The sequence below is a fragment of the Buteo buteo genome, chromosome 7 (assembly GCF_964188355.1).
Source record: "Buteo buteo chromosome 7, bButBut1.hap1.1, whole genome shotgun sequence".
Classification (NCBI taxonomy): Eukaryota; Metazoa; Chordata; class Aves; order Accipitriformes; family Accipitridae; genus Buteo; species Buteo buteo.
This window is the reverse complement of record NC_134177.1, coordinates 19,086,777-19,114,299: the sequence shown is the minus strand read 5'-3', so window position 1 is coordinate 19,114,299 and position 27,523 is coordinate 19,086,777. Positions and strand designations below refer to the sequence as shown.

Genomic DNA, 27,523 nt, shown 5'->3' with positions numbered 1-27,523 from the left:
AACATTGATGGTGCATTACTAAATTGAATGTTCAGATTTCTGGGGCAGTTGAGTATTTGCCTACTATTTTTTTAACAAACCTAGATAGTCTCATTTGGTACAATGTTGCTCTAAACTGCTATAAAATATTTTTCCTGAAGACATCTGTATGTCATGTAGAAGTAAAAAAAGAAGATTAAAAAGTTATAAGTACTTAAATCCATTCTGCTCATCTGTGCATGTCATACAGTTCTATGGTGCTCTACAGGCATTTTCAGTACTTGAGAAAGATGAGGAAGTAAATGCTGCTAAGCCTAATTTAAAAATGAAAATTATTTTGCTGAAGAAAGACGTCAATTGAAAATATTCCATAGCAGTGACTATGAGAGAAAATGATCAGACTCAAGTTCCGCCTGCTCCAGGTTTCTGGGGTGTATGAATGAGCAGGTATTACCAAAGCTTAAGTATATCTATCAGCTGGATAGAAAGAGCAAAATGCGCTTTATACAATTAGATATAAGCTGTTAGCTCAGAAGGTAGAGCAGCAATGTCTGGAAAAGTGTATTTGTGTTTTTTTTTTTTAAATTGAGCTAGTTTTTTCTTACTTGCCTCAACTACTCAGTAATGCTTATCACTTTATTGTGATACCCAATATAGGTGTTTTTCCCCCTTTTGTAGTATAGTGTTAGTATGCATAATAGTTTAGACCATATTTCTCATTTTCACACTGTCTTTCATGCAGGGGGGCAGGTCTGCGATGTATTGCTGTCTCCTGGGCTTAGGTGCTTTCTTTCTGGATTACAGTGGGGGAAGAAGAAATGGGGAGGTGGTACTTTGCAGGGCAGCAGACAAAATCAGCAGCTTCATGGTTGTCACACCTCCTGAAACATGTCTCCTGATAAATCTCTACTCAAAGTCTTCTATGGAAAGGGTTTCAGGACTGGATCCAGTGGATCAGAAACTATTGTCTCTAGATTAAAAACAGGCCCCTTTGCTCCACTGGTTAGTGAGATCCTTCTGCAGTAAAAGCACACCATTCTGTAAGTTCTCTCTGCTTTTGAGAAAGTGAGGTGGGAACTAAGGAAGGACACATGCAGGTCTGATGATGGGTTTTGACTGAGCTCAGCTGTATGATAAATATGTATCAATATACACATTAAGACTAAAAATCAGGTTTGTAAAATCTAACTGATCAGGATAATGCCCTAAACTCTTCCTTCCCCCCACCAAACCCATCCTGGTCTCAGTGCCTCTTCTTGCTTCCTGGATCAGAAGATTAAATTTTTAAACCAATACCACCATGTTTTTTCCCTTCTGAAAAGGAATGTTTCATCCTTCCCTTAACAGCATTTGCATTCAGCACACAAAAGATCCAGCTACAGCTGACCAATGTTACAAACAACAGAAGTTACAGCTTTATAATGGATATGGTTTGATGACAGTCGTCTTAGCTCCATGCACTTTATTGTCAATGTCTAACAGAGTCACCCTGTAGAAATGTCTAGATTAAGTTAAAGTACAAACAAAAAAAATCCACTTATTCTGTGACTGAACCAGTTTGTTCTTTAGAGACCTTTTCCACACAAAAAAACCTCTTAGCAACTAGCTAGTGGTTTCCACTGCAATTCAGAAGAAAACATACCCTGTTCTAAACATTGAGTTCACAACATAAGGCATAGCCTCTAAATTCAGCAACTCGTAGACTCTAAATACAGCCTCAAATCTACTAACCTACATTAGTTCGGTTACACAAAGGCCAATAAAGATAAGACACTAACTGCCAGCAAAACAGGAATATGAAAGAAGAAAAAACAAAAATGTCACTGCCAGGCTTGTCAGAGTCGAGGAGCAGCCCAGAACAGCAGCGATGCCCTCTGCTTTGTGTTCCCTCTTAGCAGTATGCTTCAAACAAAAGGCTAGTTGCCCAACTTCACCGGCTCAGTCTTTCACTGTGGGCTTTGCTCCTGCTGTGGCTCACCAATCTCTCTTTTCATCATTTTTGACTAAAGTTCTATAAGAAAGATAACATATGGTTGCCAACAGCTTCAGTCATTTTAAACTAAACCTTTAGGGACTGACCTCTGTTTCTGCTGAAGGAGACTTGCATAGCATCTCTCTGCTCACGCGTGCTTTACAAATTCCAGGGCAGCTCCGCTCCAGCTGTTAGGTTATAAACAGGTAGAGCTCTGAAGCAGCAAGACTACTTGAAAAAGAAGAAATATTACATGTTCTTGTGCTTACGAAGTGGTCTGGAAAACAGTTAATTTTCTGATTGGCTACGTGAGCGTTGGGATTAGAAAAGCCTGCTTACCTATGTATTAACATTTCTACGTTAACTTTTCAGCACCTCGAGGTGTAAGATCTGATTGCCACTTTCCCGTCAGTAGAGTGTTTCTGAAGGTGTGGCTTTGTCTCATTTCGCTGTTGTATAAGCAAGGTTTGAGTTCATGCTTAGCTGGTGCACTATACAATCTCCCAGTTTAATCTGTTCGTGAAACCTGTAGGAAGTTTTACCTCCGGGACCTCTGGCCTATTGTCAAATTAGATAGATATGATCCAGCAAGTTTGGAGGTGACTACAGATTGTCACATGGAGGCCTTGAGCCACATGTACTCGTAAGGTATGTCTTGATTGGAAATGAAGATCTAATCTCTAGCATGCAGAATGGTAGCTTTGTGTAGCATGTCAAGCACATCAGACACCAGATCCTGCAAACTGCAGAGGAGTCACAAGAGGAACACTGGTGGGGCAGAAGCACCAGTTCCTCCTTCTCCCACTGTCAGCACTGGTGGAGACACAGTCTGTCTCCTTATCAAAGCTACCCACCCTCCAGCCTTCTTTGTTCTTCTCACCTGCCTCCCACAGACCATAAGGGCTTAAAATTTGGCTTGAAAAAAGCTGAAGCCCAATGCTCAACTTCTGCTGATGGAGCCTGTTGCTGTGGGAGGTTATTTGACATGGCTCTGTCAAGACACCGGACTCCTCTGTCTTTCTATTTAAGCCTCTCGGAGCCATCAGGGGACGCTCCGTTGCCAAATGTGTCCCTAAAAGGAGTGGGCCTGTAGGTCTGCCTGCTTTTGCATAAGTAGGGGTTTACTTTGGTGCTGCCCTCCCTTTTTTCTCTGCCTATTTTTAGAGAACTGCTTTGTGTTAGCATCCATTAAAAAAAAAAAAGTGTCTTCTATGATACCACCATCTCGGATCTCACAAATTTTTTGAAAATGAAATCATGAATCACCATGCCTACCATGCTTGCAGAATCTGTTGTTCAGTCCCATTAAAAAGATTCTTCAAGTCAGTTAATTTGACATCTTAAATATATGCTCTCAAACCCCTAAATGCCACTGCATAATTAGAAAGAAAGCCTTAACTGAACTTTGAAATTTCCCTTTTCCCCAATTCTCCTTTATTTGCTCTCCCCTCAACTTGAATTTGCTCTTTCATTGCTCTCAGTTGAGCCTGAAATTATTTCTGTTGGTAAACAGGCAACCAGAAACCATAATTATGCTTCTTTACTGAGGCTGTAATCCTAGGTATTCTCTTGGTTCTTAAAAAATATTTAATCAAACTAATTTGAATCTAATTCAAGTACTTTGTCAAACTATTTTTATGCACACAAATCCACAGCTGCTTTGGGACAATGTTTTGCCTAATACATGTAGGTTTTGACAGATTTAGGTCTTGCCCCAGTTGAAGTCTGATCTATTGATTTATCTATTAAATACTGATCTATTTCCAGAATCCAGCATGAGAGAGTGAAGGTAAATAATTTCCTCTCACAGAGTTCTTTAAGCACCTTTAGGGGGGTGGGTGGAGAGGTGCATATCTGGAAGGACTTATCTTACCCAAATACACTGTTTAAGAAGCAAGCTGGGAAATTCTTTAAACTGTTCATAATACATAAAGTGATTTTAACTGGGAAACCTCATTTTGATGGATTTGATACTGATTCTTCCCAAATGCTTAGAAAAATTACTTAGAAAAATATGATGCTACCCACATTTGCACACCATCAGTTAAAAAGAGCATGGAATATCTCAGTTAAACTTCTGCTGGAATCTGGAGGAGGTGGCTACTGCATCAGAATTATCGAAACCATCCCTAATCCCATGCAGAGATTAGGCAGAAGTACCTGTACTTCCGCACACTCACCCATTCTTGCAAGCTCTGTGTTCCCAGAGCCAGACCACACAGCTGCTGAAATCATGGATGTTTTTCTACCAAGTTAAACAGCAGCAGACAGAAATAAAGATCTTTTCTGTCCATGAGTCAGTTGGATTATTAGCTTTATCATTACCATTTTTAAGCTCTGCAGCTTAAAAAAAAGAGTTGTTCATTCCACATATTTATTTGTATATGTGGTTGGAGAAAAAATATCTGAACAACACTTTTAATGGGTTTAGAACAAACCCCTTAAAGCAAGAATCTCCTAGCTTTCAACTTCTCATATCTGAAATGACGAAGCGGGAAATTAAAAAGATTTTCTGGTCTGAACTATCTTCTTCCCCTAGACAAGTTTCTACCAAGGCAACATCTGCTTTCTTCATGGCCTTCTTAAACCTGTAGGTCCAAAGCAGTGGTGCAAATGGGACTGTGAGGCTCCCTGACATGCTTTATGCGGCATCATCCCTACATTGGGCTCATATTACAGAAAGGGGCCTGGAAGCTCCTACAGTGATGATTAAAGTCACAGCTTTTGTAGCTCCCAGTTTCTTTGCAGACAAGCAAAGAGATGAGAAATTTCTGGCATCCAATTGAGGATTGGATTGGATCTTTTTGGAAAAGGAGCTAGAAACCTCAGCCTGAGCCAGTTTCCTGCAATATTATCAGGAGTGGTGTTTTAGGTAATTTCAGTAACACTATGTAGAGTGGTTCCTGATTGTTTTCTTACTTATGCTGATACTTTGAGAAGGTAAATATCTCTAGAAAACAGAAACTCCTATCCTTGCTTTTGCTTACCCCTGGTAACTTTTTCTTAGTGTAGCTAGGAAAAAAAAAGCTGTATGCTAACACTATGATGGTAAAATGGATGTTGTATGGACAGCTGTAGAGGATCTTTCAGTTCAGAGGGCACATGAACTTACACTTCGTCTATACAAGGTCCTGAGTTCTGGAGAAGAAAACACCTATGGCAAAACATTCGACTGCAGTTAGGTGCAACTTACGGTGGAAGTTAGATTTCATGCTCTGAATGCTAAGAGCACAAAGCTACACAGAAGAATTTCCAAGCTTAGTACTTTCTTAAAGTTCTCACAGTGTCACTGGGCATGTGTGTTTATCTGTGTAATAAGCAACTGCTCATTTTACTTAACAGCTCTACTGCTGCAGCCAGCAGCAGACTGAACTGGAACAGAGGCAATTAGACAAGCTGCCTGGGGGGCAGACGGTCTCTGCACTCACTCAGGCCCACTCACAAATTTCTCAGCTATTTAAAGATATAACTATGCAGTCACACACACCCTAATGAAGAGGAAATTAGGATCATCTGAAGTAGGAGTGTGCGTGTGTGGCTTTCTTGTGTGTACAGTTTCATTATGCCTAACGTGTGATCTTCATTCAGCTTCCTTCTGGTTTTATACCGTGCTTCTTTAAAATGCCTTCGTGCAGAGCAGTGAGGCTTGTGACACCTACGTTATAAAGCATGTAAGGGAAAAGACACTTTCCTACGATTTTTGAGGGAGAGAGAGATCCCAACTGTTCACTAACTGCTAGCTGAAATTTGTTGAGTGTCAGGTAATATTCTACAGTGTTCTCCACCCACACCACCGCCCCCTCCCCCCTTTTTTTTTTGCCATTACTATTATTTAGCCTCCTAATAACTTTGGAGGCTATTAGCTCCTAATAGCCTCCGAGTAACTTTGGGAAGCAGGCAGGATTTTGGTTCCTGCCTTACTATTGAATTGGTGTGCTGTCATGGGATGGAAGAATGTAATCGGGTAATTTCCAAGTATTTCCCTCCCCTGAGCATAGAGATAAATGCCTACTGAAGAAGGATGTGTTATAAGGATTGACATCACTTTTTTTGTGGAGATTCGAGATATTTCATAAGAAATAAGGAAACTGAAAATTACCAGTTGTTGCTTTTATGTTGCAATTATTTAGTTTTAGATTACAGTTTCCTTTGCCCCACTGACTAAATCTTAGTGACTTATTTTCCCTGCCATTGGCTCTCGTAACTTCTTTTTGGAGTCATTAACAGTTATAACTAATATATATAGCTCAACTTTTTGCTAGATAGGAGACTGGGAATGGTATAAGAGATGTAGCTCTCTCCTCCACACATGGTAGAATTTGATCCGTTATATTTAAATGGTTAAAGAGGATTTTGAATTGGAATATGTCTTATATGAGGTGTTTGAAATAGCCTGACAGTGACTCAGAATAAAAAAGCATCTTCTGGAAGACAGAGCTAATTATCCATTAACATTTGGATGCAATGTTTGTCTCGCATTAATTTCCACGCTTGCCAAAATGATTCTGGCAGAGGAACCAGCTGTGAGATGTGGAAATAAAAATACTAGTTTGTAAGTACTAGATATGCCACGTAGCTGCTTGCAAAAGGATGTACACAAATGTGAGGCAGCAGTATTACACAGGTGGGAGAATTTACGAGTGATAACCCCAGAGTATGAAGAAGCTCAGGCACACCTTCTGCACTGTAGTCTAAATAACTCAAAAGGCTTCATGACAGGTATCCCTCAGCTATACAGTGGTAACCTTCCTGACCTCACCAAAGTGCAATCAGGCTACTGCAAACCATCAAAAAATCCACCCTTGTCAAAGTAGGACCATGGCAGTCTACTGACACTTTCTCTGCCTAGAACTTCAACAGGATGCAGGGCAGGTTGAGGAAACACCAACTTGAAGCCAAGTGTGGGCCTTCCTTCTGTTGTACAGTCCTTCGCATGATTAGAGAGTAACAGTTTCCCTCTCTAGCTGTGAGTGGAGAAAGTATTTTTCCCCTTCTTGCTCTGTATTTTCATTAGGACTGCCACAAACCCCACATTACTACTTCCAGTTTCTATGTAAAAATCTTTCCCGTGAACTGCACAACTGCTATCTAACATGCAGATGAGGTTTCCAACTGCTCTTCTTGCAAGCCCTGATGGAGCATTTCCAAAAGCAGACAACCTAGTATATACTATCTTCTGTGAGTCACTCAAGTTCATCTAAATAAGGTCCTGACATGACTTTCCTGTGTCTCCCCAGCCCAGCCACAACTCTATTTTAGGTACATGTTGTATGTTGTCAGAAGGATGTCTTATACTGTTCTCCCTCCAGCATTTTTAGCAGTAACATACCTGAAATTTAGTCCCAATTACTCTTCAGAAGGTGCCTATCTCAAATGACTTGGTTGATTTATGTGTCTTGATATTTTAGAGACTATCCCTATTTTAGTGGCTGGACTGCATTAATGAATCACCGCAAGTCATCTCTTTATAATCTGTTTCTTCAAAAACAGCTGTGAACATATTCTTCCCATTAAGGCTTATTCCTTTGGGTTTGATGTAATTAATTGTCACTTATGACTTAAAGAAAATATGCCAATAAATATTTATGCCACATGCACCATCTGCTTTCTCCGGTGCCCTGTATACTTAATGTTTAACAAATTTCTATAAGCCTCACACTGCAATTCATGTTAGAGGGAACCTGTGGTTATAACAGCAGCAAGCAGTTACAGATGTCCACTCTGGAGGTAGCACAAGAATCCCATTTCTTGATAAGGCAGACCATGGAGGCACTGAAGATATGCCAGTGTGAAATGCTGAAGGGGATACAGCTGCAATACCACACTTGATCCTCCTGGTGTTTATTTATAGCTTTGTCAGAGTAAAGCTAAGCATCCAGTTCACTTAAATACAGACAGGAAAACACTGCTGTGTGAAAGTATCACAGAGGAACAGGAAAGAAGATGGCGGATCTAGACGGAAGATTAAAGTGTGTCCAAGTCTGAAGTTACAAGAAAAGAGAAGAAAATCTATTGTCAATTTTCCCCACCCCAAAATTAATGAGGCAGTTTTGGCTGCTGTATAAAATACATGCGTGGTACTGAAAATGTGGAAATACAACCCTTTAAGGGCATATTTAATTTCTGTCTTAACATTAGCTCATATGTGAACATATATTTTTCAGAGCCAAGTATGAACAAGACCAACAAGAGAAACATATTTTACAGATTATACAAGTAATTCTTTCAGTGGTCGTTTAAACTAGCGTTTTGGCCTGCACTGGGCTCCATAAGGCAGAGAGTAATTGGTGAAGAGGAGGGTTTCTTATTTCTCTGTGCAAGTGAGAGAGGGGCTCTCTGGAAGGTACAATTCCTTACCACAGCAGCATGAACACCCACACATGCCTGAGAAATGACTAAGACTCAATGCCACAATTTAGCCTGCAGCTGTTGATTCCTGCTCCTTGTCAGGATATAATTAAGGTATCGTCAGGCTGAATAGGAAGATGGGACTTAAAACTAAAAATACCTCTAGTAATTATGGCTTAGATCTGGAAAGCAACGGATGGATTTTGATTTCTGAAAGAGACAATGCTGTTCTTGAAGATGGTTGAGTAATTACTGAGTGAAAGGTAAAATAAACACTCTTGTAATCCCCTGTCTATATGACATACTGCTGGGGGTGTGCATGCAACCTCATGAGGGAGGGCAAACATCTTAGTATGTAGGTCTATCTGTTTTATGCAGACAAATAGAGCTTTGCTATGTTTACTAGGAAATGCAAATCTTCATTCAAACACAATAAAACAAAACAGTTGTTTTAGCTATGTATGGTCACTACTTAGGAACACACATATGGTTTTGATTTAAAAAACCCAACAAACAAAAAAACCCCTCCTTTGGGATTCAAGATTGCACTTCCATACTTGGCTGTATATAGAGCCTTGCTGACTGCTACCAATCCTGGGAAGAAACATCCTCCTTTCTGAACTCCTCTAAGACTAGATCTCCACCCTTCAGTATGGGAGAGTAAGTGCTTTCATTCTCTGGAGACTCTGGAGAACATACTGGAGCTAGGGGCCCTTATTAAGAGATACAAAATGTTCCAGTGCTTAGATTTCAGCACCCTGACCCAGTGTCCACACTACTGTTAGCAAGTTACCTGGAAGTAATTCTGCTATCAAAGACTGATGTAAAATATAACTCTGTATATTTGTACCTAAACATCCAAAGATATGTCATGTCAAATCTTTAAAAAGACTTGGGTGAAGAAATGAATGAAAACCACTCATAATCTACTTTAATTCAACCGAAAGCTGCTTTCTTTTTTTTCCTCAAAATACACCTTGCCAAGGATTTTCCCTTTCTGCATATGTTATCATTCCACTTGAATTAATTTGTGGGAGCTGTTTCCTTGATGTTTTTGTTCTATCACTTGAGCGAGCACTGGCATTTGTCTGACAATACAGTGAGATGATTCAAGGAAGAACTGGCCAGGAAAACTGATTTCTTATTTTCATAGGTTCTCTTCTGTCTGAACCAACTTACTACACATTTGTACAAACGCAGGGTAGTAAAAAAGATGAAGTAGGGGCTAGAGGAGGAGGTGAGACCACAGAAGCCCTGATTTGACCAGCTCAAATTAGTGCATAAAGGCATCCTTAACGTCCTCCTGAATCTGTTTAAAAGCTTGATGGCTAAACTGCAATGAAATTGGCAATGCTTAGATACCTGCTTAGGAGAGTGAAGTTATACAGCAGCAAGTTAAGCAGCTAGTACTGAAAATCTAGCTGCTATGATGGCAAAATTACATTCTTCATTATCTCAGTAAACAGAGAGATCATAGACAACGTGATCCATAATTACATCACCTGTTTGCGTTCTTAGCAATCTGTTTTATTTCTCACCAAGGCAACAGCCTTGCCACCCTTCATTAATATAAGCATTGCTTCCTTTCCTTGAGATGCTAATGTCCGTCTTCTAGACTGGGTATGTTCTTCTGTACTCAACTAAGCAGCTAACAACGCCAACCTGCAATTCTTCCTTCTCCTGTGCTGTGGATGGATTGAGGTTCTTCCATGTGACATAAGCCCACCCAGTTGCTGGTTACTGTCTCCACCCTCCCCACTTCCCTAGTCATGTTGTCCTCCACTCTCCTTTGTGCTACCACCAGGACTCATCAGACCACTTGGAGAACAAGTGGAGATGGCACGGGGTCAGACAAAAGCAGCCAGCAATTAAATGAGAGGGTACTTTAACAAGACTGAATTTGACTGAAATTTGGGCTGCTGTCCTTCCCTTTTCCCTCTACTCTGGCCATGTGCTTCCGCTGCTACCTTTGGCTGGATCTAACCAATATACAGCTGCGTATGTCTATGCATATAGCCTACATTATATGCATACTTGTATGGAGTATTTAAGTTATTACAGAGTAGGAGTACTTGCAAGTGGAAAAGTTGCTGGACTATTTCAAGACTGTTTCAAATCTTTAAACCCTTTATTGAAACTGTTCTCTCCTGCAAAGCCAGATCTTTCTTTCAGCTATAAGGAGACATAAAATGATTTTAAAATGAGCTTTAGAGCCCTGGACACATCCTGATTCTTTAAAAAGTGGTATCTTGTTATGCTAAAGTAAGAAATGAGCATTGTTTTTTATTGCTTTGTTCTAATTGAAAAGCAGAGATTTTCCACCTTCCATATCTATCACTGCTGTTCAAGGGTGTAAAGTTTGTGTTTCTACTTCTCCAGGATATTTGACAAAATGTTTGCAGCATTTCCGCCAAAGTCTGGAAAACCCGTTACCTCTCACTTGGAGGCACACTGCTTGGGAAGGGAAGGGTGTATTTTCCTAGACCAGTGGTTCTCAAGGGCTTTGTTAGGCTGTGTGGAGCAGGAAGGCCTGCTTCCCAGCCTCCGTGTTGGGACAAGATGGTCATGTGAAGAGAGAGAGGGCATGATATCACATTTTGTGGGGAGATTATTGGAGTCTGGGTCCATTTTGAGAGAAAATCTTTTTTCAGTGCAAATATCATTTCTAATGGCTTTTGTATCTGTTGCTGCTCTAGAGTATGAAAGTCCAGAGAATTTCTGGAAAAATCACTGCTATGATTTAAGCATCTTGCAGTAAATGAATGCCAAATGTCTTGCAACACTATAATACTTTTTTTTTTATCTTGCTTTTTTCTAAATAACTCTTCATTAAGAATTCCTAAAAGATAATTAAGATACATCTTTAGAAGCATGGCAATACCACCTTACTCATGCTGATGCTTACTGCACAGGCATTGAAAAGAAAAATGTCAAATCTTAGGAAGTGCTAAGAAGAATCATAAATGATTTTTCTGTGCGCAAGATTAAGACTTTGTACTTTAGGAGAGTCCAATGCTAGAAGAAACTATAAATCATCTAATTAAGGAAGAATTTCAATTTCTTAACTTGTACTAATATAAGCCAACTACAAATGTTCAGCACTAGTAATTATATAACCTAGATCTTTGGAGGGAAAGTAGGGACAAAGTATCTATCAGTTTTTTCTTTTCAAATAAGGTTTGCTTAAAAGCATGTCCAAAGCATTTGATGTAGGTCCTGAGAAAGATGGCAATAATGGAGTGGACAAAGGTGTATATATATATGTGGAACTACATTTATTTTATGACGTCTCTCCATGGGGTAATAAGAATGTCACATTACAGATACTTTAATTACATATATAAGTCACTATGTGCAGCTTAGGAATGATTATGTCTCATGAATCCATGTATTTTATTCTATTAGGTGAATTTTGATTAAGTTCTCATTCAGTGGAAACAAACAAAACAAGACTTCCATAATTAAACTATGTTTAAAATTTATACTATCTAATTATGATATTAGTATGAAACTACATATTCTAATCTGCAGCAGTAAACTGCTGCTAAACGGTATCATTGTTAGTTGAACTAAGTTTAATTTAGTGTTTAGCAATTACTCAAATATTCTCTGAAGAGGAAAAAGCACTCATAACATTGATGTAGAATAAGAATTTCTTTGAGGGAGTTTAACCTTTTTAAGCAGACAGCATGGCAAAATCAGATAGGGTCATCTGAAATAAGGGGGGTAGCACACTTCATCCCAGGGGAGGTTTAAAGAGAGCTGGTAGGATGTTTTATTCCAATACAGAAATGAAAACAAACAGCTCTACTACCTAGGATTTACCTTTACTCTCTCCCACTGTGCCTTCACTTCAAGCACAGAAAAATCTTTTTCAGGTGCCCCTTCCTGACTAGCCTCTGTGCGAAGTCTCCCTAGAAAGCCCTAATAACATAAGACAGTTAGTCCTGTCCCCCTGGACTCAATCCCAGTGTATCTAATCTGATTTCCTAAATGTAAACACAGAGAATTGGACAAAAATTGTATGTACAGAAAGTAGAAAAGGAAAGTTAGGACAAGACAATCTTTCAAACTCTGTTCATATCATACTCATAACACTTCTTTTCATAGACAACTCACCAACATACTGCTAAGTTGGCATAAAAATGGAGAACAGACACCACATCTCCCTATTATTTCTCCCTATGATTTCTATTGTTCATCCTTGCAGATGACCAGAAACATTGGATGAAATATGGACACACTAGCATTTCTTCTATTATTGTAAGGTAGCAGAATTTGAAATAACAATTTTCAGAGCTCTTGAGAAGATTTCCAACTTAAGCAAGTATGAAATACTGTTCCTCTAACACAATTTATTATTTTCATATCATAATGGCTACATTCTCATTAACCAGTTTGGAAATGGATGGACTATTACATGTACCAAAATGCCAGTTCTGCTTAAAAAAAATTCTCTCTGAAAAAGTAGTCTTCTACAACTGAGTTAAATATTTAGTGTTTTAATAAATCAATGTTAGTATACTTGGTGAGCATATGTAGGACAGCCATGAGTCTATTTTTACTTGTACTAACTGTGCTAATCTGTAATGGAACATAATGAATATAACATTTATGAAAGCTATGTTCATATGATCTTGTTGCATTTATAGTTACAGTAAGATTAGACCCCTTATAACTAAACATGAACTCTTCCAAATGAAAACTGAACACTATAGCTAAATGTATTATGAGCTATCTTTGGGAAAAGCAACCATTAATGATATACTACATTTGAGATTTCTTTTTTTTCCTTCTGCAAACATAATGACAACTTTCAGAGGCAGTTTGATTAAAACATCTCTGGCACCATTGGCAACAGCAATTTATAAAATCTTCCACATGAAAGAGAAGATAGAACATATTTTCTGCTAAGGGCAGTCTGGTTTGCCTGCTAATTGAGAAGCTAGGGAAACTATTCCATGTTCATATCCTTCTTCCTCCCTCATTCCCGCAGCTTCTGCTTGTTTAGTGTCAGTCATTGGAAAGGACTCACAATGAAATGCTTTGCAGGTTCTGAGTATGGTGCTGAACTAATGCCTAATCCTTGCACAGTGGTTAAGTATTCCCTGTTCCCTGGCTTGCTCATGTACTGTGCACAGCAAAATGAACCACCCACGTATCTAAAGTGGGGAGAGCAATTCGTGGGGAAAAAAAAAAAAAGTGTTTACACTCTGATTCACATATCAAGTTTGATGATTAATTTCAGTTTTCTAGTTTACTGCTTGTATTTACATTAGTTGTGCAACTTTTTAGGCACCCAAATTAAAATTCCGTACTGTACTACCACTCAGAATAAATTATCCAGGAATATGAACAAAACTTCAGTTCTGCTCGTAACAGTTTATGAGTACCAATTCAACAGTAACTCAAAAGCATAACTTTCAGGGACAGATCAAGAACTATGCTTCCAGGCTACCAAATACCTTTTCTCTTGATGTGAACAGCAATGCTCCAAAATAATATATAACTTCTTAGCTTCTAAATCAATGCTCTCTATATATGATATTTTAATTTCACTCAATATATTATTGTACATTCTGCTTCAACCTCGTTAATATAAAATTCTTTCAATGTAATCTCTTTTCTTCTATAGCGATAACTGTAAATTGCAGAATCAACTAGTTATAAATTTAGCTTTGAAAATTGTGAAACTTTCTGTGTGTGTCGAGTTGGCACTGTGTTCAGAAAGCCATACAGGGAAAGCTGGCTGTCCTGTATGTGCACTACACAAGGAGTAGGCAATGGGGCAAGATGGCTTGGCAGACCTTGTTTCAAAGCATATCCTAATATTCCTCCCATGTAAGAAAGCGGTCAGTCAGGGTCTTGTAGTTTAGGATGGCATTAGGAACAGTGGGGCAGTTCTGTATCCTGGAAGACTCATGGAGCACCTTTGCCCACTCTCTGCCTGCAAGCAGGAACTACACCATTACACTGTAGTAACACAAGCTGTTCTCTTAGGAAGGACCTTTGTCTTTTTTGTCTTTTCTTTGACAAAGAGGGGATTAAAAGAAAATTAACGACTTGCATTACTTTACCAGGGAAAATTGTGGGCATTCAGCACATGTGAGATTTGGGTCTTTGACTTGCTGAAACCCTTTATCTCAGAATCTCCTTTTGGGATTGTAATGAATAGTCATTTCAGTACTTCTGCCTCTTCTCTCATATCTGCAAAATAGTGAGAGTAATGCTTATTTTTCCTACAAGGTGACTGACCAGGGCTAGATAAAACCTGATCTGTGCTTTCAAGAGGAAAAGTGTGTATCAAGCAGCTATATTGGGTATTTTTAAATCAAATCTGAGCATAGTCTTACTTTAACAAGCTGTCTTTTCTCAGTAGCTCCATCCTATCAGAGATAACTTCCTATAAGATTCAAAGAAATCTGAAGAAAAAAGTCAAAGCTCAACACATCAAAAAGCAAGTCATAATTCATTTTTATATTAGTATTTGGAGTAATCATTTCCTCTGAGAAAATAAGCCTTTTTTAGGATATGAAGTACTAAATAGTAAAACCAAGTGACTGTGGTCAATGATTTCTGCATTAAAAGCAATCCTTTCGTGTATCAGACAAAGATACCATTGATTACCTGCCTGATGATGCCATTCTGGTTAAGAATGTAGTCAGGATACTGTTCCAAGTGACAGCATTTCAGCTGCAATTGAGCAATGTTTGTACTTCCTAATACTGTGACCCTTTTGCTTGGGAAATACATGCAGAATGCTCAAAAAACAGGGAACTGCTGTCTGTCTAGTTTGGGGAGTCTAGGAAATTAGTACCACTAAACACTACTCCTTAATATCCCCTTCATTTTTTTCACCCAGCATCATCTAAAATAGACACAGGAGTCTGTTTAGTTTCTCACCTTATACCTTGTATTGTTGCTTACTAGCACACTCTGATTAGCTTGTGTCTTTTGCTCACGCTGTCTTGTGGAAACTGATAGTCCAGTGGACAGCATGACAGTGAATTGAGCCCTATAACCTTTGACCATATTCCTAACCTTTAACTGCTGCACTGACACTGTTGTATCACTCGTGCTGTTCTCAAGCACGCAGCATCACCCCCAGGCAAGACACAAAGCCTCCAGTCATCACCACCATGGGATGCAGATTCAGTTTCTTGACAGCAGGCATCTGGGTTCATCAGCTAGAGCTGAAATGTCCATGTCCTTGAAGGAATCCCAGCAGACTCCATGAGACCCCTCTGCTGGTCTTTAGGTTGTGTGCAGCACAAGCAGTGCTGGAAACCTTTCACCTGAGACAAAACTGCTCTTTCTAAAGCCTTTGTTGGCTCATTGAGGCCAGGGAGTAGCAATCAAACAGGATTCCAAGTAAGGATCTGCTCTCTTGAGATTTTATATTCATCAAATAAAAAACTGTTACAATCACAGCAATGTACCTCCATCCAGTTTCATGTAGCTAGTGTGTAAAGCAACAACATAACTCCTATTTCTTCACATACCGTCTTAACCAAAAGCTGTTCTTAATTCCATTATAACCCACAATAGTGAGATTTAAATTTCATTTCAAATGTAAAATAATTCTGTTTGAGTTCTTTAGCAGCTTCTCCTCATCTGCTATAAAAAGAGTTTTCTCTTTAATTGTATCTCTATGCCTTCAGGAACATTGAGCAGCCTTTTAAACATCTGCTCTTTCAAACCTGCCACTTACCAAGTTGTGGTTTGGAATAATTTTCTGTTCGGCTTATTTTCCTCTGTTGTAAGTTGCAGATTATGAACATAAAAAAATATGGAGGGCCACAAAGTCTGAAAACCAAATGTGGGGAAACCTCTGCAGTAATCTTTATTAATGTGCTTTATGTAGAAATCTGTATTCATTTTTGCTTTGTATGTTTGCTTTTAACAGAAAGCTGGAAATTACAGAAACTAGATTGCTATAATCTCGGTGTCAGTTAGTCATTGACTTTTTTTAATTTAACATGTACTGTGGTCGGCCCCACATCCTACCCAAATAACTCTCAGTGGACTTTTCCCCAGAGGAAATTACAGTGAGTACTTACTGAGGCACAGTTGCTTTCTGACTTGTCTTCCAGAAAGCCAATTTGGCATGGTGTCCTCTGATTCTGCAGCCAGTAGTCTGTTGATTCTAGCAGACTGTTACTGCAGAGAATCTGTTAAAATAGTTAAAAATAGTTAAAATAATTAAAAAATTTACTCAGTCCTACTGTGCTTTGGGGGCCTGAACTCTATTGTTGTAACTCAAAGGAAATCTTGCCTACAAAATTTTGGGAGGCAAGACTGGGACCCCTGTTCCTTTTGGACCTGTCCAGTTAATGTGCCTTAAATCAAGTGATTTATATATCCCCTAAAGTATTAGCTTATATTCTTTCAGAACTGAAAGTCCTTAGAGATACTTGAAGGAGATGCCTAAACCCAACATTTTTGTTGGAAAATACTGCTAGGAGTTTTGTTCTGTGTTAAAGTGATAAACATAGATGTTGGAAAAACTAATTATTTAATTATGCCAGAGTGCACAAAGTTGCAGCCTTTATGATATACTGTATCTCTCTCCACAATAGATCAGTACTATTCACTCTGCCAGCTGCTTCTTAGATAGGCTGCAAACTCTTTCTTCTTAAACACACATTTCTGCTTTCTGAGAAGCTAAAGTACTTAAGACCTGCTGTAATGAGTACTGAGCTCAGTCAGTACCCTAAAACCAAAATTTTGCGTTTAATCTCTGTGTTGACTAAATCCTACAGCTTATGCCACAAGCTTTGCTCAAACAAAAGCAAAATGGGGCTGCAGATATCTGTAGTCCATAAAGAGGCAAAGCCAGTTTTGCAAGTCTGATGCTTATATTGAACTGAATTCCTTACTTGCTGTCTCTGTCCTAATAGTCTTCCATGAAAAAAGGACCCTTAGTATTTTTAAAACAACTAGGTAACAATAGGAAAAGAATATCTGCAACAATTATGCTACTTATAGAACATTTTATATGGCTTATTGTCTTCCTCGGGCAGCAATATTAACAAGTATGTTTGTGAAATGGATGTATATTTTATTTGTACTTCTCGCAATTCTTGCATTACATGGAAACAGTCTGTACTCTAGCTCTCTAGCCTTTTATTTTAATAACGATATTTTAAAATATACATTTGTTGCTCTACCTGGAAAAAAATCTATCCACAGTACTTGACGTTACTGCATGTTTTGCATTGACACACCTTTGTCCTACTTCAGGAACACTTGATCTGTAAGCCTAGATCCCTTTCTTAGGAAGAGAAGTGGGAAGAACTTGCGAGGCCTCTTCGTTTCTCAGGGAAGATGAATGACTGTGGAAAGCTGATCTGGCCAGTTGACACAATTTTCTAATACTCAGGGGCAATCCAGAAATAAGCTTATTACCACCCACAGACTACCACCCACTCTAATTTTTATCTTTCTGGCAGAAAGCAAGTGAGATGGTTAATACTGCACTCCCTGTATTATTCTATATGGATTTCTGAATAAAAGTCAGCAGAAGATGGATGAGGAGGCAATGGGGAACACCACAGTCCATAAGTTTGGGCTGCTTCAGTGCCCTTCTATGGTGCCCTCCACAAAGGCTTTGCACCTTTGTGGCAGTTGTTTCTCAGTGCTCCAGCTCTGCTATGGGATTTCTTCCAAAGAGCTTCTGAATACAAATTTAGGGTTCACAGAATACTCAGAAAAAGCACTGTGCCCAAATAATTTGTTCTGAGAATGACAAAGGCTCATGAATGCTTCACATGAACACCAGCCTCTTCTTGGGGGCTTCTAGCTAATCTTGTTTACCAGTTGAATGACTCTGTGCTCAATAAATTTTATAACCTCCTGTCTCAGTGCAAAAAGATTCCTGCCACCATAACTAAATCTGAGACTAGATGGGGAAAATAATATATTTCATTTCCCAAAGAAACAATTTCCTATTAGTGTTATAAATGATTCTTTTTTTTTTTTTTTAGAAATATTTTCAAATGTGGGAATACTGAGCCATTATAAGCTGGTTGGTAAAATCTAGGATCAAGCTTTTTTTTTCCTCTTTTCCAAAAATTACCATCCTCTGAGGCTTTTATGAAGACATAAAGAATTGAACATATATATACATGCAAGCACACACACACACACACACATATATACATATATATATGACTTCAGATTTCATCTGATTCTAAATCTTCTCATCCTAAAGGGCTGAAGTTCTAATTACCTGTTAAGACATAACACTGACAGGAAACAATTCTCTTTAGCTCAAATAGCTTTTGCTGTAATAAGCAGTCTTGTTTCATTTCCTTAAAAATCACAATAAATTTGTCTTTAGCCTTAATCACTTTAGAGCTTGCTTTCCCAAATATCAGACAGTTTCTGAGAAACCGGAATAGGCAGAAATTATCATGCAGAAACAAGCTTCAGAAATCCTTGGTACTACTCTTTGTCATAAGGACTTGCTGTGCACACCCAACATTTCAGAACAGCTAGGTCATAGCAGATGTATATTGTAGATGATAAACCCATGAAAAGAGCTGGGTAGTCCAAGCTTCACCTAGTTTTCCTCCTGTGGGATGTTAAATGACCCTTGATAGCTCTACCTTTCTTTCAGAGGATGTTTTTATCAGGAAGCAAATATTGGTGAAGCACCAACAGAAGCAATAACTCTCCTGAACAAATGTTTCAGTCCAGTCAAGTCATAGTTGCCAAGCTTGGGTCACTCCAGGATGGTTTATAAATTGCAAGGCTTTATGATACATATAATTTTTTGTATGCAGCTTTTCATAATAGACTTTGAAGTCAAAGGTAGAAATTATTACAGGAAAGTTTTGGACAGCATGGGATTTTTAAGTAACCTCAAGGAGATGAACAACATTAGTAGGATGATGTTTTCCCTGGGCCAGATTTTGGTCTCATGTGTGCATAAATAGTTCTGCACATGCACTTGAGAATGCAGCCAGAAATGTGAAGAAGGGTGCAATAGGCATAACATTTTTACTACTGGAGGCTGGAGAAAATAATTTGCAGCAATTTGGATCTGAAGAAGACAGGTGAGAAAAACAAAACCAGGTATACTTGAGTCCACGCAGCAGAAGCTGGCGGAGGTCAGCAATCCAAGGAATACAGTTTGGCCCAAAATCATCTGGTAAGCCTCTGGAAATTACTCTGAAAAGACAGTGCTGTGGGAAATGGAGGCATGCAGGAACATGTGGGGGAGGCCTCCTTGCATATGGTCTGGTTTAACACATATCTGAATGGTGTTCAGGAGACGGAAGGTGGCATTTGAGTAAGCGGTGGCAGGAATGAGGGGTAAACTTTGAATGAGTTTAAACTCTACCTTATGAAATGCAAGTTTCTGCATTAGGACCATTACAGACATACTATTGCTCAGAGCCTTCCCGTTAATACTTCTTTGGACGAAGGATAATTTGGGCCACCCCGCAATGCTGATCACAGTAGGGTTACACACACCTGCTATGCAAAAATGCATATATAGAAGCCGTGTGAACTTTTGGGCATGTTTCTTTGGTAACAGACAGCAATATTATCACATTCAAAGACAAACATACTGTAAGAGTGAATGTAATACCTCTTACAGCATCTTGCTATTGTAAGGCAATTCTCCCTGTTAACTAGGTGCATGCGTTTATATAAAGTGGGAGTTTGCATATGTATTAAAACTTGCTGGGATAGTCATGCTTTTAAAGGAATATACTGAATTCCTTATAGTAAAATAACGTATGACTGTGATGATCAAAAGTGTATAAGCTTGAAGGAGCTGTCCTAAATTAACAAGGCTAATTAATTAATCAACTGCAATGTGAGAACTGGTATTCCGCAGAGATGTAAGTCTACCAGTACATTCTGATTGTTATTTTTGCATTTAAGCATATTTTCAAAATATACTAAGCTGGTCTGTACCAAAGGATAAGAAACCTAAACCTATACTTCAGCTGTCAGTCAGTATCCTTCTTTTATATAGCCTGCACTTTTAAGGCAAACAGTATCACTTGCCCAAATGTCCCCCTCCTATCTTGTATTTCATTCTTATCTAATTGAGACAAGTTCTGGGCCAATCCCACTGACATACACTGTTAGAAATTTTGCTGAATTCAGCGAGGTTGCCTCTGATTTGCATTGGTACAACTGAAAGCAGAACTTGATTCATTGACCATACTTACATGTAACAGCTGCACACACTGCTGTATATCTGGTTCAGAGCAGGATCATCGCACTCAGAAAATAATTCAGGATGAATTTGCATCATGCACTAAATGTAAAATCAGCAGTAATTCATGGTTCTAAAAAAAAAAATTTTCCACTCTCATCTAGAGACTCAGCCGTCAGCATTACTCAGTGTGTTGTGAATCAATGAACTAAATCAGCCTCTAGCAGAGTGTGGATTGGAAGAGTCACTCTTTCCCAGAGGAAAATATTGCATATGAGTTTAGTGTAACAGCTTCCTGCTCCCTGATTTAGATCATAAGACATTAAAATACAGTAAATATCCATAACCGAGACAACATTAAAAAGGCTCTGCTCCACAAATGAAACATCTGCGTCTTCGAGGCTGATCATCTTAATTGCTTTGGTTAATTACTATTCATCAAAAAAGATATGAAAGTGGGACATACAGAATAAGATGAGATATCAAGGGGCACCTCTTCCGCATTTGTTCGGATTTGTGTGTGTAGTAACAGGCCACATCTCATATGGTTCCTGACAGGAGCCATTCATCCCAAATACAATTACTCAAAACTGCAAGTTAACTCTTTAAACTGTTCCCTTGCAGCAGGAACCCATAGTGTTTCACTCCACCACCAATTACACATCTAACTTAAAAATCAGTGTAACTAACAGAGGCTAAAAGAGAAGGTAATGGCCTATTTTGGTAACTTTATCCTTTTCCACACAAGAAAAGAATGGTAATACATTTTGTAACAATGCTGTAAAGAAGCCCAAAACATCCCACTGTTTGTCAGAAGTGTTGGCAGAAGTGAGTCACTTTCAGTGTGCCAACAATCATAAAATCAACTCGTATTACAATGAAAAGTTCAAATATAAGTCATCAGACAGGTGAAGCATCTCTAAATCAAGTGGTAAAGGCTGGCCTTTAAAAGAGAGCAGTGCTTCTGAAGGTGACCAAGCTGGGACCATTTGTAAACATAATGGCGGCACTTCTCAGTGCTGTGCCACTGTCCTTCAGTCTTACATAAAATATACAACTCTGAGATTAAATGAAAATTTAAGATGTTCTCCCAAACAATGGATTTTCTGCCTATTTCTGCTTATATGAAGATTCCAATTGCATTCAGCAGCATTTTTTAAAAATCAGGTATTCTTTTGCAAATAAACAAACCCTTTGATCAAATGAAATATTGATGCTGTCTTTTAGCCATGTTGTGGTGAGCTGGAGAAGCCCAGTCTCAGCATATGCATCAGTCTATTGAGTTCTTTTTTATACCAATGATTTTACATTTAACAAAATTTCTGTAGACAGACAGTACTCACCCCCCACACCCACAGTGTGGTTTGCAGGATAAGGAAAATAAATCTTTATCTTCTACATGTTTTATCTTTCTCTCTCTCTGCTTGCATATATAAATACATACTGTTTTTATTTTGAAAAAAAAAAAGAACAAAAGGAAAGGATTATTATTGCTAGTGAAAGGAAAAGAAAAAAGTAAGAATTATGGGAAAACTGAATGAACTGTGAAGTTTTATAACATTTCTGTATTAGAACAAATGTTTTCTTGTCAGCTCTAGAATTATGCCTGTAGGAGACAGTAGAGCTCTGAGGGTTATTGCGAAGTACCCCCTTCCCTTGGACTGTACTACCATAAACTGGCCCTGGGGAGGAGGAATAAAAGGAAGCATCCGTGGTCTTCACCGGTGTATTCTCAGTTGTACTGAAATCACCTACATACATAAAATAATCTGTGATATATGACTTCTCCTAATGACATACATACACACACGGGCACCACTTCCCCCCCCCCCCCCCCCCCCCGCATCCTCTAAATTAACTAACTACATATAAACCCATTTTGAGGCAACAAAACCAGCAACAGTCAAATCTATACTACATCCTGGGTTGCTGAAAACCTTCCAGTCAGATACTAGGGAAGGCAGAAAAGCTGTTTCATGAAGGACCCTCCATTGTACTGACCTGAGAGAAGTAAAGCTCTGGACCCTCAGGCTGGGTCCCGGAAACTTGCCACCTATTGAAGGGCAGTCCTAAAGGTATTCACACTATGGATTGCTTTTATTTCATATTGTCAGATAATGAGGAAAAATAGAAATGTTCAGGGGGATTTTATTTCCCATATATGTATAATATACTTTGGGACCAGACAGGTATAGACCAGGCAGACAAAACTGCAAGATACCATCACAGCACACAGAATTTATTTTTCTGTATCAGTCCTTTTCTGTTTTAGGTATCAGCTGAATTTCTTTATTCCACAATAAAGACAAAAGCTAAAAAGCAAAGCTATAACCTGGGATATATCTGCCTTTGAATACAACATAAACTCAGAAGTTACCTTCTTACATGCTGTGACAGAGCTTCCCAAACTGCTTGCCGAACTGTTTGTGCTGCTGCCTTGGTGCTCTGGGACTTCATGCATCAGTGGAGATTCAAAGTTGCTGAAGAACAAAAAAGAAACAAACCCCCAAAAACCTTTCCAGTGACTCAGCTACATAGATAACTCAAATGATACCAAAATACAGTTCAGTAAAGAGATGTAACTTAACTTAGATTACAAGAAGCTGTCTATACTCTCCTTGCTGACATTACTGGTCTATTTATTACCTTAATTTTCCCTTTTTGGGAAAATTTGGGGAACTCTCCTGAGCTACATACTTTGGATATAAAATAGCAGACCAATGTCTTTTAAAGACTAGAGGATAGCATATAGCTGCTTATAATCATATCCACCTGTCGTGAATGACACTATAAAAAGTGGTAGTAGCTTGTTTTCATAAGCAGGCAGCTTGGAGCAGCGAATGAAATACTTGCTGCATTAATTCAGCTTGGTAGACAAAAGAAACGTTTGCTGCATTTTTACCTGCCTGGATAGAAGTAAAGGGGTAGTGACTAAAATTTAAAAAACACAACAGGAGTGGTTGAATTCCGTAATCTAGATGGAATAGCTTGATACATTGTAGGTTTAGGTGCACATACTCTTGGGAGTCAGCTGTACACAACAGAACTGTGTTTACTTTGGGACTGTGCAGATGTGAAATACAAAACCATAAAAACAAGTTCCCCCAGCCAAGTTATTTGCATGCACAGCTGGTACCACCCCTCACACTTTTCTTTTGGAATAGTTCAGGCCAGTCTTGTAAGATCTCCCTCCATATAATCAAATTGTCGCAAGCTTAGTAAATCTTCTCTCTCTGGACATGATGTAATCTTAGTTAAAGACTATACAGTGCTAAAGGGATATTTCTCCAGAAATGTACTAGGGAAAGAGTATCCTACATGATCAAGTTCTGCTTCTCAAATTGGGTCTCTAGAGTGCTTTCAATTTATTGCAAATCATCTATGAGAAGATGTGGAACACATTGTGATAGACCATAACAAATGACCAGGTTACCATGGCTTAACTAATAATCTTTCATCAGTTACAATGAGATAACAGACCATGTGCAATTTCCGAGTATGCTCAATTAAAAACTAAAATGCATTTTTATAAGTCACTTTCACGGGAGCTTAAGCCAATATGTTAAGAGGAGGCTACTTTCACATTTTGCGCAAATCCACAGTGAAACATCAATAAGGCTACCTTTCTCTCAAAGATTCATATATGTATATTTCACTTGATACTGCTTAGGACCAATTATGAATATATCCACTCCCATTGATAAGTAACTTTGTCAATATGAATTTTGCTGATGTGTGTGGTGCTATTCCATGATTATTAAAAAAAGTGTATGTGCTGGAATCAGAAGAGTGAATGAAAAATATAAAACTAACTTAGTGTTTATTAATTGCTAATTGCGGGCGAGCTTCATGAATTGCACAGGAGGATTGAATACATATGCACAAGTGAGACCAGTAGGTTAACTGACTTCACTTGAAAAGTGTGATACCACTTAATACTTTCTAAGATATCAGCATCATTTGTATGTAGAAGGGAGACTTTTGTCTGTTTACAAAATTCTATTCCGTTGCTCAGATTATATAGATAAAGGGTAATATTTCTGGGCAGTAATTTCTGTGGCATTTGACAAAGAAAATAGCTTTTTATAGGCCTCATACCGAGTTCTTTTAACAGAATGAGGGATATTAAACATATGAAGTCATTCTGGTTTTATATCTTCATTAAGAATAAGAACCTCATATTCAGAGGGTCAAATATTGTGTAAATTAAGTACCCTCCTTGATAAGTCCACATTTAAATGCAACTTCTGTACTAGGTACAACTCAGTACTCCCAGCAGAAGCTGTGCACTGCCTTGTTTTATAACATGCATCACTTCTGCAATCTAATAGTAAATTACAAATCAAGTCTGACCTGCAGGCTGAAGTACAAGGCCCATTGTTTTCTCCTGCTCTTCACTGAGAGGAAGACTGAGTGGCTTTGCCACTGCTTTGCCCTACAGGGAGTTGATATGCTGATAATGACTACTTGCTCTCTGTGTGCAGCGAACTGAACTTTCAGTGTATAAAGTGTTGCTGAGTCTAAAAGCAACAAAGATGATAGTGTGGCCACTATCTGAAGGCCTTTTTGGACCTTAATTAAACAGTACAAATAGAATAGTACATTAAAGCCTAGCTGGAAAATGTAGTTGAAGAGTCATATTCTGGAGTATTAACAAATTTGTGCTACCTCTGGGTGATATTCCAGTAAGGGGTACCACATTACATGTTCCATACAGAAGTAAAGTTGTCTACCTAGTCATATGGAAGGCACAAAGATTTGCAAAATCTTCTTAATTCTTTAAAATATGTGTTCTTTCCAAAACAAACTCTCATTTGTAAATATAGAAAAGCTTGTTAAAAGTAAGTGATGAGTGAAGTAAATGTAGAATGCCACTAAATGTTTTGAACGAGAAAAGGCTCCATCTCAGACTTAAGGTCAGATGGGCAACAACTGCCTTTGGTGTTACTGAAATCTGGTAAACCTAAATTCTCATCAGCTATCACAGTCCTCAGATCTGTATTTCACGTCCAGTTGATTATTCAGAGCACAGGTAAAATCAGCAACTGTGTTTCACAGAACAAGGGACAACGCATTTATGAGTATCTGTAACACTTTCAGGGCTTCTTTTTTATCTTAGGGTTCATGTTTCCTGTACTGTAACTGTAGAGCAGAACCCTTATTCTCACGCTGCATTGTAGTTCAACTCTAACGTTGAGCTAGTGATATGAACTCCAGGCTCCCACTGTTTGCAAACAGATTTATGCGGTCAGGGTTCACAGTCACTGAAAAGTGGAATAATTTTAACAAAGAAATGCTAAATTATGAGCGCTACATTTGGAAACAGACTCCACAGTGTTTTCCTCAGTGAGTTTATGGGTACGCAATTTCTAAAAGAAATATGGAGAAACACATACTCACACACCTTGGCCACCATTGATGGTCAGCTACATGAACACCTCTAAGTATCAAGTAAAGTAGATATGTTGTAGAACATACTAACTGATGGAAAAAATGAGCACCTAGCTGAGCATCTTCAGGTTGGGCATCCAATGTCACAAGCCTGAGTCTTCCGTAAGTCAAGGAGGTGCAGTGTATGAAGTTCTGTCTAGATACCTTCAGATTCACAGGTCTGTCTTTCAACATGGAACACAGGTTTGGCTTTTCAACATCTCTTTTTCAATTATCTCATCTCAGATCAAAGTTTCAACTTCTCTTTCTTTATCCTGTGGGCACCCTTTCTAAGCTTTAATTTTCAACGTGTATGTGATGTCTTAAGAGACCCTCCTTGGGCCATGCAGCTCTGCCACCTTCACTCTGTAGTAAAGCCAGTAAGATAAACCTACTTTTCATTAAGTCCCCAGGGAAAAACTATTCTATCTTTGAGAAGCTGCCTGCTCTCATTAGTTCCTCAACAGCAGGAAGCTGAAAGAAACTGCTGCAGAGATGTAGCCATCTCATCATCAAATGGTAGCTCTGCATTCACGTACTATACTCGTTACTTCACATTAAGAGTTCACACAAAGCACTAGTCTTTTCAGGCATCTGGCACAGATCAGAGCCTTTTTGCTACAAGGTAAAAGAAGCTGTTGAAGGTTTCAGGTCCTGATTCTCACCTTTGCTTGGCTCCCCTTGTTTATTATGTAATGAAGAATGCTTATCTGACTTAGATGTGCTCATCCGATTTAGAGCTATCATGGAAGGCCACTGGCATAACAAGGAATCTCTGTTAAAGGATGGCTCATTTGGGGATTTTTCCTTTGGTGTGAGAGATCCTAATTTACAATTCAGCATTTGAAACTGGGAACCTGGACCTATGACCCAGTGTTAAGAAGTACACCATTTTCACTTTAATATTTCCTTAACAGAAGAGTCTCCACATTCACTTATTTGCCAGCAACTGCTGTCTTACTGATTCATGAATTATGACTGATACTTTTTTTCCTACAAGGCTAAATGCTCTCGGATTTCTTGGAAATTAGAGGACTGTAGTAAATAGCTATGAAGTTTATGGCACTAACTGTAATAAAAATACATCCTTTCTTATTGACCATAATGCAAAACAATTGCTTCTATTTTCCTACATTGAATAATTCAAAAATACTTACCTTGATGACTTGAGACTTAATCAAAAAACACAGCTGCTCCTAAAAATAATTATCATCTTTGCAGATGTGGCAGATGGTGCTGCATCAACTAAGAAAAGGTAATTTAAAGAATTCCCCAGGTTATCACTAAAGAAAACTAATCTTGTGAAACTATATCAGAAACTTCAATTTCCTACCATTTTGAACAAGCATAACCAGCTTCCAAAAACTTGCTGTTCGATAATCGTTCCTAAGGAGCAATTTCAATAAATAATAAGTGACCATTATATATATATATTTTGAACCAATCCTATTACAGCTTAGTGCTTTTCATCTTTTCATTATGATTCCTAATCTCAGCATTTTGAACATACAAAACATACTGATCCATGAAAAAGATAATCTTGATGAAGGAAGCAAACTGAACGAACACAGTGAGGTTTCTCAGTGCAATTAACTCCAAGCTATAGTCAACTACAT

General features: G+C 38.5%; 1 protein-coding gene across 1 annotated transcript in view; it reads right to left on the bottom strand.

Moving 5' to 3' along the window:
• The window catches only part of SPHKAP (SPHK1 interactor, AKAP domain containing), a 56,982-nt gene extending 34,044 nt beyond the window's left edge, over positions 1 to 22,938 (bottom strand). The window contains exons 1-2 of the mRNA XM_075031807.1: positions 22,855 to 22,938; positions 16,360 to 16,470 (exon numbers count right to left, since the gene is read on the bottom strand). Coding sequence (XP_074887908.1) covers positions 16,360 to 16,470; positions 22,855 to 22,938 — 195 coding nt within the window. The remainder of the gene's footprint in view (positions 1 to 16,359; positions 16,471 to 22,854) is intronic.
• Positions 22,939 to 27,523: the final 4,585 nt, after the last annotated feature.